Here is a 14,409-nt window from a genome sequence, read left to right on the forward strand (position 1 = left end):
GTCGGAAAAAATCTGATGTATTTTGTTGTCGGAATGTCTGATCGTGTGTACAGGGCATATCAATATGTGTTAAAAAACAAGAGTTTAGTTAGCACACATTTGAAAATGCATGCACAAGCTGCAAGGCCTCTTCTTGGCACCCTGTATTACCTGCAGTCCTAACTCCTGTAAATTTATGAGAGTCTCCACAGTGGAAGCACATGCATTCTAATGGATAGATAGGGTGCAGGTGAGCCTGGAGGTAGCCCAATCCTCCTTAAAGGCACAGGGGCCACTGAACACCCAGCACAATGGCAGCAAAGATCAATATTCCTTGAGACATAAACTGATTTCAATGGTTCCTCCAGGGTAAAACGGTTGAGAAAGGCTACTGCAGGAATTAATTCTTGATGACACATCATTGAGACAATGACATTGTGCAGTGTATTGCATATACTAATTACTGTGTGTAAGTAATAATGACAAATGCAAACAAAGTAACACTGATGAGTAGTTAAAGATTTTATTAACATGTATTTAGTGCATCTACTGTTTGATACAACTCAATGCTGTTTTCAGCTGTCATTCAAAAGCAACCAAAGCTTATGACATTTTACACATGCATCAATGTCCAACAAAGACGCAGGCTTGGCTTGCAGCTGTTTGGTTGGTTAGTTACTTTCAGGAGGATTAACTGGTATTGCAGGGGTACAAGTCATCTCCTTTGCGTCTAATTCCTTTGCTCCGGGTACAGCTCCAATCCCAATTTTACAACCACCTTCTGTAATGCAGCCTTGAACTGACATTGGTACCATTTTACCATCTGCAGATCAAGATAAGATTTTATTTTTACCAAATAATACTTCTAAATAGGGTACAGCGAATAATGTTACTAAACCTGATTTGCTCTGAACCTTGTCACCCTAATGCCCTGTACACACAACTGGAATTTTCCGATAACAAATGTTCGATGTGAGCTTGTTGGCTGAAAGTCTGACCATATGTATGCTCCATCCAACATTTGTTGTTGGACTTTCCTCCAACAAATGTTGGCTAGCAGGTTCTCAAGTTTTCCGCCAACAAATGTTTGTTGTGGGAATTTCCAACCGCGTGTACACAAGTCCGACACACAAAAGTTCACGCATGTTCGGAATAAAGCAGAAGGAGCCGCACTGGCTATTGAACTTCCTTTTTCTTGGCTCGTCGTACGTCTTGTATGTCACCACGTTCTCACGTTCGTAATTGTTGGCCAACATTTTTGTGACCGTGTGTATGCGACACAAGTTGGAGCCAACAGCATTCGAACAAAAATCCATGGTTATGTTGTCGGAAAGTCCGATCGTGTGTATGGGGAATAAGACAAAGATTGTTACTGGAAGCATCCCCAGGTAAAAATAAAGGAAAAAAATGCCTATAAAAGACTAATGCAGCCACCACACCTAAGGATTGGTAAGCTACAATATTTTTCATTTTTGTTTTTGGATTTGGTTGTTCCAAGCTGGAACTACATTAGAGTGGACAGGGGCAGATCCTGAAATTCTAATAAGGAGATCCGACTGATGGACTCTTCATTGGCTGAAACAATATAGAGTGAATTAACTAAACTAGATTTTGCTTCAATCAAAATATTACTTTGGGGGGATTTGTACCTAAAACATGCAAAATTCCTTACATGATTGGTCGGTTCAAGTGACTTGGGACAGAAGACACAGGAGGCATCATTACTTTTCCCTATCACATACAGTATGTATAGTTCTCAAATTTAAGGCTCATTTGTTTGATGTTCAATAGTAGCAAAAATGTGTTATTATTGATTGATTTTTATTAAAAAAGAAACGAAAAAACCCCCAAAAAAACGGTTGACTGTAATGCCCTGTACACACAGTTGGACTTTCCGATGGAAAATGTGCGATCGGACTGTGTTGTCGGAAAATTCGATTGTGTGTGGGCTCCATCTGACTTTTTCCGTCTGAATTTCCGACACACAAAATTTGAGAGCTGGATCTCATATTTTCCGACAAGAAAATCCAATCATTTAAATTCCAATTGTGTGTACAGAATTCCGACAGACAAAGTGCCACGCATGCTCGGAATAAATTACGAGATGAAAGCTATTGGCTGCTGGCCTCTTTATAGTCCCATCGTACGTGTTCTACGTCATGTTGTTCTGAACGATCGGATTTTCTGACAATTTTGTGCGACCGTCTGTACGCAAGACAAGTTTGGGCCAAAATCCGTCTGAAAAAATCGGACGTATTTTATCGTTGGAATGTCTGATCGTGTGTACGGGGCATTATGCTGTAGTCTCTATGTAAAATATTGTACATATGCTCTAAACCAGGCGTCTTCAAACCCCGGCCCGCGGGTCACATCCAGCCCACTTGTGCCTTTTGCCTGGCCCGCAGCTCACTCAGACTCATAGCATTGCCGATCTGCTGCCTTTAAAAGCAGCAGATCCGCAGTATGACGGACAGGTCCCGCAAACAAAGCCACTCCCCCGCACCCTCCCATGCTGCCATGCTGTGCTGAGGATTGGCTGCTGGGACTGCCTGTCCCAGCAACCAATGACGTCTTCAGCGGGTCACCTCCCGGCGTCCCGCCCGCTGTTTGTTTTAGAGATCCTTCCACGTGTGTAGCAGTGGGGCGAGAGTCAGGAGCAGGGCCGTCTTTAATATTGATTGGACCCTGGGCAAATCTTAAGGCCCCCCCCCCCATGCAATTTCGCTCTCCACCTTCTCTGAGACATACAATAAATAGCAGCAAGACTTAAAATCAGTTTACTCTATCAGATCAGGCAGCGATTACGATTGGTTGCCAGAGGTTACAGCATATTATTACGGCTTACTGACTGGTTGCTAGAGGTTACAGCACTCCTTAAGGCTCACTGATTAGTTGCTAGAGGTTACAGCACATTTCTGATTGTTGATTGGCTGCTAGAGATTACTGTACAGTAATACTGCTCACTGGTTGCAATAGGTTACAGCACATCTTCTCCTCACTGCAGGGGGGCATGATATACCTATGAATGCTGCCTTTATTTACATATCAATGCCGTTGGCCTCGGCTATTTACATATGCATGTGACTGCTATTTACATATGAATGCCAGTATTTATAGGTAAACACAGGTCTGCAGGTGAGTCATCTGTACACAACAATAGGGCAGAGCTGGGCAGCATTAGTAGCAGCACTTCACACTGAGATATTGGGACACAGCACAGGACTAAAACTTCAAGGGAATGTAAACTGGGATAGTTGGCAAATATGAGGCAGCTGCTTTGGGCCCCACAACAATGACAGGGCCCAGGGCAGCTGCCCCTTTTGCCCTGCCTTAAAGACGGCCTTGGTCAGGAGGTGAAGGAGAGCTCGAGGCAAGAGGTAAGTGGCAAGGGGAAAACTGCTGGGGACACTGATGGTGGAGAGGCTGCTGACAGGGACACTGAGGATTTAAAAACTCTGCTGGGGAGACTGATACTGGGGATACCGATGACGGGGAGACTCTAATGGGGACAATGTTGATGGGGAGACTCTGATGGGGACACTGATGATGAGGAGACTCTGATGGATGGAGGACACAGATAGGGGGACACTGGTATTGGGGCGACTCTGATGGGGGACACAGAGGTACGGAAAGGCTCTAATGGGGACACAGATTTGTGGAAGGGTCTAGTGGGGACACGGACATGTTGAAAGGCTCTGATGGGGGACACAATGTGCAAGGAGACATTGACAGGGACACAGACATGCGGAAAGGCTATGATGAGATTATTTACATTTTATTCATTTATTTATAAATAAATAATTTTTTCGCCCCGCAAATATTTGTAAAATCTACAATGTGGCCCTCGGGCTGACCCCTGCTCTAGACTATCTAAAGGGTTCACTTAATATTAAATAGGCAAAGGAATTCTGTATTGCACCTTAAAGTAATGGGGATATTTGGAGCCTTATACCATTCTTATGGTCAGTGAACCTCAAAGTTAATCAAAATGTATGACAGGGAGTACATCACTCCGTATATATTTGGTAATGACAATAGAATTATAATTGAGATAGATACATACCGGACAGCTGAACAAGTGACCTTAACTTCACACACTCAAATTCGTTCCCACGGCACAATACCATTTCATTGCTTTCGCAGCCATCAGTAGATGTGTTCACATAGCAGCTTGGACACATAAAGTTGTTGAGTGGCATTTTATCACGACATAGTTCTGAAAAAATAAATAAAAAATAATAATACATTTGCTCTCTATCTATCTATCTATCTATCTATCTATCTATCTATCTATCTATCTATCTATCTATCTATCTATCTATCTACCTTTCTATCTACATACCTGGGAATGTTCCAAAGTCGGTAAACCCAAGCCTGGGGTAGAGTGAGGGTGGAGCATAGATGGAGAAAGGGGAGGAACTAATAATATCGCATTTTACTTGCTCCGGCATAGTGGCAGCAACAGTTTAATAGCAAGCACATAGGACAAGCTATTTGGGATGGCCACGACACATACAATATATTACTAACAGTATTGTGACGCCTGCCTTTTCACGCACAGGAACTTTAATGGCATCCCAGTCTTAGTCCATAGGGTTCACAATTGCGTTGGCCCATCCTTTGTAGCTATAACAACTTCAACTCTTCTGTGAAAGCTGTCCACAAGGTTTATTAGCATGTCTATAGGAACGTTTGACCATTCTTCCAGAAGCGCATTTGTGAGGTCAAGCTCCACTCTAATTCATTTCAAAGGTGCTCTATTGGGTTGAGGTTAGGACTCTGTGCAGGCCAGTCAAGTTCCTCCTCCCCAAACTCACTCATCCATGTCTTTATGGACCTTGCTTTGTGCACTGGTCCAAATCCTTTGGTGGAGGGGGGATTATGGTGTGTAGTTGTTTTTCAGGGGTTGGGCTTGGCCCCTTAGTTCCAGTGAAGGGAACTCTTAAGGCGTCAGCATACCAAGACATTTTGGACAATTTCATGCTCCCAACTTTGTGGGAACGGTTTGGGGATGGCCCCTTCCAGTTCCAACATGACTGCGCACCAGTGTACAAAGCAAGGTCCATAAAGACATGGATGAGTGAGTTTGGGGTGGAGGAACTTGACTGGTCTCACAGAGTCCTGACCTTAACCCAATAGAACACCTTTGGAATGAATTAGAGAGAGTAGAGACTGCGAGCCAGGCCATCTCACCCAACATCAGTGCCTGATCTGACAAATGCGCCTCTGGAAGAATGGTCAAACATTCCCGTAGACACACTCCTAAACCTTGTGGACGGCTTTCCTAGAAGAGTTGAAACTGTTCTAACTGCAAAGGGTGGGCCAACTCAATATTGAACCTTATGGACTAAGACTGGGATGCAATTAAAGTTGATGTGCGTGTAAAGGCAGGTATCCCAATACTTCTGGTAATATAGTGTGTGTTTATATATATATATATATATATATATATATATATATATATTTATATATAAATTATATTTAGTAGGCAGAACTTCCATGACTTGATGACTTGCCTTGTACTCACCTTTAACTGCTGTCACTTTCAAACACAGAAGCCGGTAGAGGAAGTTTTCTGCAATAATCACTTCCTCTCCCGGCTTCTCTGTTCACAAGTGACAGGGCACCTTTTCTGGCGGTGTGCACAGAACTCTCCCTGCCCTGCACATCCATATAATATCAGAGGAAGAGGTGTGGTGACTTACACAGCCATACCATTCCCGCGGAAGTGGATCTCTCCATTCCTTCTCAGCTCTAGTTATAGCTGCTCTTCTGCAACAGCCTCTTTCTCTGCCACTCTGTAGCAACAGGAATTTGGGGGTGAGGGGATTCGCTCTGTGGGGGGGAGATCATTGTGGTTGTATGGTTGCCTGTGTGTTGCCTACTTTCTGTATGATGCACACCCTTGATAAGAATCTGGTATGTATTTGGCAGTGCGGGGACTCATCTCATTTGTTAGCAGATGCAGTTTGCTTGTCTACCACTAGATGGCTCTGTTGAAATTTTGGCATGGTAATGGAAAAGTTATAAGCAGGTGTTAGCTCCCTTTTAAGCCCCATACACACTATCAGATTTTCTGCTGACTTTTTCCTTCAGATTTACCAAAACCATGTAGTAGAAGGGCCTGCCTGATTACATACACATTGAAAATCCTAAGGTTTGACCTCATATTATATGGTTTTGGTAAATCTGATGGAAAAACTCAGCAGAAAATCTGATAGTGTGTATGGGGCTTTAGAGAAAATCCTCCCTAGGGATGCCAAGATGTAGACCTACACTGAGATGAGCTAAGGGGCCCTATGTAGGCTGAATTTCTAGGTGAGGTGGTATGGATCAGGCTTTTTCAAATGGGGTGCCGTGGACACATCCCAGTCTGATCGCTACTCTGTGTTAACTCCCATGCAATACGACTCTGCGAAGAGAGAGACTGCTCCTCAGCAGTCCTCAGCAGTCCAATCCCTGTACCTTTTGCAAAATATCAGTCTGTCCCTGATGTGTTTCCTAGAGAAAAATTGCTTTTTGCTGCCCTTCTTGACACCAGGCCATCCTCCAAAAGTCTTCTCACTGTGTATGCAGTAGGGTTGCCACCTTTTCTTCAAGCCAAACCCAAACATTTTAGTGGCCTGGGACACCTTTGGGTGCCTCAAGGACAGTAGTAATGTGATGCGCATAGCGTGCCTCAGCAAATGGTGGGTGTGGCCAGATTACTCTTCGTGACATCATCACCCTGCGCTCCAGTGGTGCCAAACCTGCCACCAGATAGCCGCTGGTGGTGCCCCGATCCCGCAGCTGAATCAACTGTAGGAGACGGTCCTGGCGCTTGCTGAACTTTCTTGGACACCCTGAAGCCTTCTTCGCAAACACAGTGGAAATGTTTTTTTTATGGGATTAAGTTCATTTTCATGAAAAATAAGGACTTTGCAAATAATCCATCTGATCACTCTTTATAACATTCTGAAGTTTATGCAAATTGCTATCATAAAAACGGAAACTGAATTAAAGTGGGGTACCCCTTAAAAAAAAAAAATTAAAAGTCAGCAGCTACAAATATTGCAGCTGCTGGCTTTTAATAATCGGACACTTACCTGCCCCAGGGTCCAGCGATGCGGGGGAACGAAGCCCCCCCTCGTTCCCCGCTCTGCTCGCGGCGCCGTCATGCATACTGTGGGCACCCGGCTGTGGCTTCACAGCCGGGCACCCACTGCGCATGCGCGAGCGGCGCAGGGCGCCGTGATACACCTTACAGTCACCTGGGACACGTGACAGGTCCCAGGTGAATGTGCGGCGCAAGGGGAAGTGATGTCACCAGCCCGGGCAATGAAGAAGGCAGACTACGAGGGACCCCCTAGCAACCGGTATTTAGAGGTGAGTAAAAAAATTTTTTTTTGACAATTATTTTTTTTTTTTTTTTTTTATGAATTTTAAGCAGCTTTTCATTTTTTGGTGACAACACCACTTTAATTTGTGTCCGTCTCAAAACTTTTGGCCATGGCTTTACTGTACCCAAAATTCCAAAAAACGGGCTTTAAATACGTTAAACCTTACAGTTGTTTGTTGAATTACTGCACTTCTTTTTTGCTTAAAAAATAGAACAAAAATAGGACAAAAACAACAACAAAACCATAATTATTTTCACAGATGGAGATAAATAAACTCACCCTTAAACTTCAGTTCGGCGTTACTGTAGTCTCCTTCCCCACATTCACCACTGACGCGGAGATTGAAGCCATGGTTTGTTGACGCAGAGAAACAAATATCACACAACATCTCCACTGCACACATTTTTCTCACGCTATTATAAATCACATCGCCTGAAAAAAATATTACAAAGCATGAAAGTGAACTCCTACAAGACATTTTTTTGTACTTTTTTGTCACTTTAAATTAGGGTAGACAAAAAAGGATAGGCAAAAAAAGGATAGACAAAAAAGGATAGGCAAAAAAAGGATAGACAAAAAAGGATAGGCAAAAAAAGGATAGACAAAAAAGGATAGGCAAAAAAAGGATAGACAAAAAAGGATAGGCAAAAAAAGAATAGACAAAAAAAGGATAGACAAAAAAGGATAGGCAAAAAAAGGATAGACAAAAAAAGGATAGACAAAAAAAGGATAGACAAAAAAAGAACAGACAAAAAAGGATAGGCAAAAAAGGATAGACAAAAAAGGATAGGCAAAAAAAGAATAGACAAAAAAAGGATAGACAAAAAAGGATAGGCAAAAAAAGGATAGACAAAAAAAGGATAGACAAAAAAGGATAGGCAAAAAAAGGATAGACAAAAAAAGGATAGACAAAAAAGGATAGACAAAAAAAGTAACACTGTATAAGGTAAGTATGCTGCTGCAAGTGCTAAACTGGCCTTTGGGATATAGTCATGGGTTAGGTCAGTCTAAAGTTGGCCGTACACTGTTGGTATTTTTGTCAGCTTGAAAGGCTGAAAGAAAGAATGGAATTCCCCTGAAGGAATTCCTCATGTCGGTACATTGTGGGTTATTTACTAAAAGTGCACTTGGAAGTAAAGTGCCTGATCTGACTATTGCGCTTCTGGAAGAATGGCCAAACATTCCCATAGACACACTCCTAAACCTTGTGGACGGCCTTCCCAGAAGAGTTGAAGCTGTTATAGCTGCAAAGGGTGGGCCAACTCAATATTGAACCCTACAGACTTAGCCCTTGTACACACGGTCGGAGATTCCGACGGAATGTGTCCGATCGGAGCGTTTTGTCGGATATTCCGACTGTGTGTGGTATGCTTCGGACTGTTTCTGTCGGAATATCCGTCGGACCAAATTTTCCAACTTGCCGGAAATATTTTCCGACAAAATGCTCCGATCATGTGTAGAGAATTCCGATCGGACAAAGTGCCACGCATGTTCAGATCAAATTCCTACATCAAAGCTATTGGCTACTAGGCTGAACGTAGTCCCATCGTAACGAAATTATCACGTTCTGAAAGATCGGATTTTCCGACAACTTTGTCCGACCGTGTGTATGCAACAGTTTCGGACAAGATCCGTCAGACAAAATCCGACGGATTTGGTTGTTGGAATCTCCAACCGTGTGTACAAGGGCTAAGACTGGAATGCCACAGAAGTTCATGTGCATGTAAAGGTAAGGTGTCTCAATACTTTTGGTAATATAGTGTATATCAGCATGCAGTTTCCCCATGCTAACAAGCGTACCTTCTTCCCAGTAAAGAGATGCGCCACTGGCAATAGATGCCACACAAGAACATAACCCATACTTACTGACATTGCAATATTCTGACAGCATCATGCACTTGGATCCATCACATTCAATCTCCTTTTCTGTGCAGCATTCAGTTGAGTCAAGATTCCAACATCTTTTGCACATGGTTGTGAGATGCCCTAAAAAACAAAAAGGCAACATGATGGAAGTAAATTGAAAATTCAGTGATTTTCCCATTCAGGCAAAGTTATCAGTTTACCTAACTGTTGCTTCTCCTCCCCCAACTACTACCTCTCTCCTATTGTCCCTCTGGCTGCAATGCAAAAACTGTGTCATGCTCTTAATTGGTAAAATTAAGAGGGTCACTGAAATCAGTAAGCCATGCTGAACCGCCCTATGTAAGATGACAGCTGGTGATGTTCACGGCACTGCATGGACCTGGTATAGCAGTCTCAGGAAAGAGCATGTGGCAACATGTTTCAGGAGCACAGCCCCCTTTGCCAAGCCTGCCCAAAGGAGAATATGCTAGTTTTTAAGCACAGCTTCAGCAAGAGGAACAAGGTGGGGAGAGCACTGCAAGTGGGACTTAAATTGTCCCTAAACCCACATAATAAAAAACTATCAATAAATGGTGTATTAGATGCTGTTCATACTCACTCAGTCACTATGGGGTTTATTTACTAAAGCTTGCTAATGAGCAGGCCGGGAATCCAGCCGATGTGTCCTTAAGAACTGATGAGTCATCAGCTGTCAGCTGAATGTAAAAAAAAAAAAAAATGCTGGGAACCCCGCTGACAGCTGATAACTCATCGGTTGTTAAGGATGCCTGCTTAGCAACCAACTATATACAGTGTTAAAATAAAAAACGCAAAACACATCAAAAATAGCATCACACGCAACACTTGCATTTCTGGTGCAATTTCTTTGAAGTTTATTTCCCCCAAAATCCATAAACAAAAGTCCCCCACCCTTTCCAAAAATGCACAAGCCGCAAAAAACACATAGTTGTGAACTTGTACCATAGGAAACCATGTTAAATGGACTGTAGTGCATTTCTGCAAACTGCAAAATGCACTAAAAACACATAGGTGTGAACCTAGGATCAAGGAATAATAATGTAGAGTAAATAATAATACAGGGTAAAAAAAAGTAAAGGTAAGATAAGTCAAAATGACAAGCATGATGTCACTAAGTGTGCAGCTCAAAAATGATTCCCCAAAATTCTCTAATAATCAACTACAATGTTCACCTTAAAAATATAATAAAATTACATGAGAGAGATGAGGAAAATAATAATACGCGATGAACTAAATATTAAATATTGACAAAAAATTATAAAATTGATATAACTTAAGCTAATAATTAATTACTGATAAAACAGTTAATGTCAAATTCAATATTGTGGCCTAGCATATGAAGGGTTTGCATCTTGTGTATCCAAAAAGATTCCCGCTGGCTGAGTGTGGTCATTTTATTACTGTCCCTTCAATGGGGGTAATATTTTTCAATTCCCCAAAAAATTAGGAAGGAGCAATATTTATTGTGGTGAGTTGCACCATGGTTTGAGATGCTATGCTAAGGGCGACCTTTTGTAATGTTTTGGATATGTTCCCTAATTCTCTTCCACATTGGTCGTCCAATATATTGGATATGGCATGGGCACTGGAGGGCAGAGACTACTCCCTCTGTTCTACAAGTTATGCAATCCCTTATCTGAGAACAATAGCCAAAGCTTTCTTTGGCTGTTCTTCTCCTACGGATCATAGGAGTGCAGTTCATTCTAAAGCCCTCTAAAGTAGTGTTTGATTGCTCAGTTCTTGGTCTTAGAGCTGGAGGGGGATAGATGCAGGATCGGACCAATCTTGCATCAACCTAAGTAAATACAGATTTTTTTTTTTTGGGGAAACCCATACTTCTCTTTTAACAACAATTTGGGGCCATGTGTCTTTATTGTTAGCCCTGGATGGACCAGTAAGGCAATTTTGGTGAACCCTCTCTATATAAGTTCAGGGTTATATCACTTATCAACAAAACTTTTTTTCAGTAACTGACCTTGTGAAATATTATCAGCTCTGTATCTCTCAGAAGAATCAATGTGTATTCTATTGCATTTTATAAATAGTTTTAGCAACATGCTACCAATTATATGGGCAGAACAGTGGTGTAGTGGTTAGAACTTTAACATGGTAGCAAAAGGGTCACTGGTTCAAATCCCAACCATGACACCATCTGCCTGGAGTTTGCATGTTCTCCCTGTGCCTGCATGGGTTTCCTCCCACACTCTAGAGACATGCTGGTAGGTTAATCAGATCCTGTCTAAATTGGCCCTAGCATGTATGAATGCATGTTAGGTAGACATGTGTGATTAGTTTCGTACAAATCTCATATTTGTACGAATTTCCCTAAATTTGTACATTCGGGAGGATATGAAATACGAATTGCCATGCGTCCAAATTTTGTACGAAATATGAACTTTTGTTTACAAATTTTCGGATCAGTCGCCATCGCGTCGACGACTTATTATGAGGGGCTCCCACCATCCCTGTGCTATGCTGACTTCCTCCTGGGGCTGTACCCAAATTCCTGTGCTGTGCTGATATACTGAGCACAGCAGGGGTACAGCCCCAGGAGGAAGTCAGCACAGCACAGGGATGGTGGGAGCCCCTCATCTAACGAAAATTCGTATTTCAGATCGGAAATTCTTCAATGGAATTTTGTATTTCGGATAAAAACCATACTTCCATTAGCATCGACTGTCATATTGAGGTATATTTTTGACTTTAAATTAATTGTAAAGAACGTTCGTACAAGTTAACAAACCTAATGACAATTCGTATTTCATACGAACTGGAATTGAATTTCGGACACAAAATACGAAGTACGAATTAATTCTAATACAAACCATAACGGAATGGAACGAAACAAATTTATTGACACCGCCCATGTCTAATGTTAGGGACCTTAGATTGTAAACTCCTTTCACCTGGTAGAAAAAGGGTCACTGGTTCAAATCCCAACCATGACACCATCTGCCAGGAGTTTGCATGTTCTCCCTGTGCCTGCGTGGGTTTCCTCCCACACTCTAAAGACATGCTGGTAGGTCAATCAAATCCTGTCTAAATTGGCTCTGGCATGTATGAATGTGTGTTAGGGATCTTAGATTGTAAGCTCCTTGAGGGCAGGGACTGATGTGAATGTATAATGTATATGTTAAGAGCTGCATAAATTGATGGCAATATCTAAGTACCTGCAATAAATAATGATTATATATTTAATAGACACATTTGGAGTAAATAAAACCAGTTAATTGTTAGGACATACATACTCTGTAGCTTCCAATTTACAATTAAAGTACAAACGTTTAGTACAATGGAGCGACACAAATAAAAAAAATAAAAAAGCAGTTTTATGTTATAAGTATTTCTTACCTGTAGTTACCATAGAACTCAAGATCAAAAGGACGAAGATTTTATTCATGGTTACGGAAGCCCCAGTTCAGGTTTCGAAGGCCAATAGTTGAGTTGCCTGACAGGTCTTGTAGCTGAAACTAGATTTGAGTGAGGGTTTGGGATTATAGGAGAGATATTTATGCTACTTTAAGCTTTTATGTTGTGCCAAGGTGCCACATTTCCTCTTTGGCAAAATCTATATTTTATAATTGAATTTTATTGTTAACTCAAGGAAGGATCTGTAATGTTTAGACACCTGTGCAAAAACTTGGAATGGTTTGTTATTTTGTATCCAAGAACAATTTCAAGAAATAATTTAACCCCTGTCCTCAAACTAATGTACGGTGAGAAATGAGTAAAGCCCATGTACCCAGGCAGCAAGGCAACATTTCCATGCCCTGCTACTATCCCTGAAGGGTGTTATTGGTAACCCAGGAATAAGTCTGAGGCACTGATTTTATGGCAGGAAAGTGTGCCACAAAATACCTCATAAAACCTAATCTAAAATCAAAAATAAAAATGTAATATATTGAAAATATTTAGCTGAGGAGACTGTGTGAGTTTTAATATTATTTTTAAAATGTATTTTCTCTTAATAATCATGTAAGTAACATCCCTCCTTACATCAGTGTCCCCAGAGGAGTCCCTCCTTACAACATTGTCCCTAGCGGAGTCCCTCCTTACATCAGTGTTCCCAGCGCAGTCTCTCTTTGCATCAGTGTCCCCAGCAGAGTCCATGTTTACATCAGTGTTTCCAGCGGAGTCCCTCCTTACATCAGTGTACCCAGCGGAGTCCCTCCTTATATCAGTTTTTCCAGAGTGGAGTGCCTCTTTTCATCAGTATCACCAGCAGAGTCCCTCCTTACATCAGTGTCCCCAGTGGAGTCCGCTGGGGACACTGATGTAAGAAGGGACTCCGCTGGGGAAACCCAATGTAAGGAGGGACTCCACATTTTTGACAATGTTGGCAACTATGGGCTGGTGTTTCTGAGAACAACTAACTGGATAAAATTAAGAATGACAAAAGAGCATAGGTGCCTGATCTATTACTGTCACTGGGTGCCAAGATGCCTGCTCAGTGCTAAGGTTGGCGATAGAAAGGGGGATTGGCAAACTCAAATCATGGTTACAGCCTATGCTTGCCCCTACTTTGTGCCCCATCCTATGCTTTCATCACTTTGGGTTTCTGATACTAGAGGTTTCTGATACAAAATCTTGTATGGTGGGGGAGAGGAGGAAATGGAGAAGCTGGACAGAGGAGGAATGCATCCCTTATGCTGCTGACTGCTAGCTTTCAGGTGGCTTTTTCCACTTAGCTGCCTGGTGAGCATTCCAGTTTCTCTTCATAAAAGTGGTACCCGAATGCCAAATGGTATTACCATGCTTGGGGCACTGCTTGGGGCACTGTGCTAATGGCTAATAGTGCTAATTTTAAAGGCTTATATGCAAGTTATTCTCATAAAAAGTACCTTGTCCCCATGTTGATGGGGAGAAGGGCCTCATCCCCACAACCCTTGTCCAGTGGTTGTGGGGGTCTGTGGGCGGGGGGCTTATCGGAATCTGGAAGCCCCCTTTAAGAAAGGGACCCCCAGATCCCGGCCGCCTCTATGTGTGATTTGGTAATGGGGTACAGATGTACCCCTACCATTTCACAAAAAAGTGTCAAAAATGTTAAAAAAGACAAAAGCCGGTTTTTGACAATTACCTTTATTAATGTCTTCTTGCCCTGCTTCTTCTTCCATCTTCTTCTGAACTTCCTTCGGTTTTCCTCTTCTTCCTCCATCTTGTTCTTTCC

At 42.2% G+C, this 14,409-nt stretch overlaps 1 protein-coding gene across 1 annotated transcript; it reads right to left on the bottom strand.

Annotated features, from left to right (window-relative positions):
- Nucleotides 1–488: 488 nt before the first annotated feature.
- LOC143933136 (uncharacterized) lies at nt 489–12,727 on the bottom strand. The gene is made up of 5 exons (XM_077456071.1): nt 12,594–12,727; nt 9,225–9,344; nt 7,638–7,790; nt 4,043–4,195; nt 489–802 (listed from the first exon to the last, which is right to left on the bottom strand). The coding sequence occupies exons 1-5, from the start codon at nt 12,640–12,642 to the stop codon at nt 651–653; spliced, it is 627 nt and encodes a 208-aa protein (XP_077312197.1). The 5' UTR covers nt 12,643–12,727; the 3' UTR covers nt 489–650.
- Nucleotides 12,728–14,409: the final 1,682 nt, after the last annotated feature.

This window comes from Lithobates pipiens, unplaced genomic scaffold (assembly GCF_037356315.1).
Source record: "Lithobates pipiens isolate NorthernLeopardFrog02 unplaced genomic scaffold, aLitPip1_a1.2 Scaffold_27, whole genome shotgun sequence".
In the NCBI taxonomy this organism is placed as follows: Eukaryota; Metazoa; Chordata; class Amphibia; order Anura; family Ranidae; genus Lithobates; species Lithobates pipiens.

Coding starts and splice junctions, on each gene's coding strand:
- LOC143933136 (XM_077456071.1), bottom strand. CDS start 12,642: ATGAATAAAATCTTCGTCCTTTTGATCTTGAGTTCTATGGTAACTACA. Junction 7,791..9,224: donor GTCAGAATATTGCAATGTCA/GTAAGTATGGGT, acceptor TATTTTTTTCAG/GCGATGTGATTTATAATAGC. Junction 803..4,042: donor GTCACTTGTTCAGCTGTCCG/GTATGTATCTAT, acceptor CTTGATCTGCAG/ATGGTAAAATGGTACCAATG.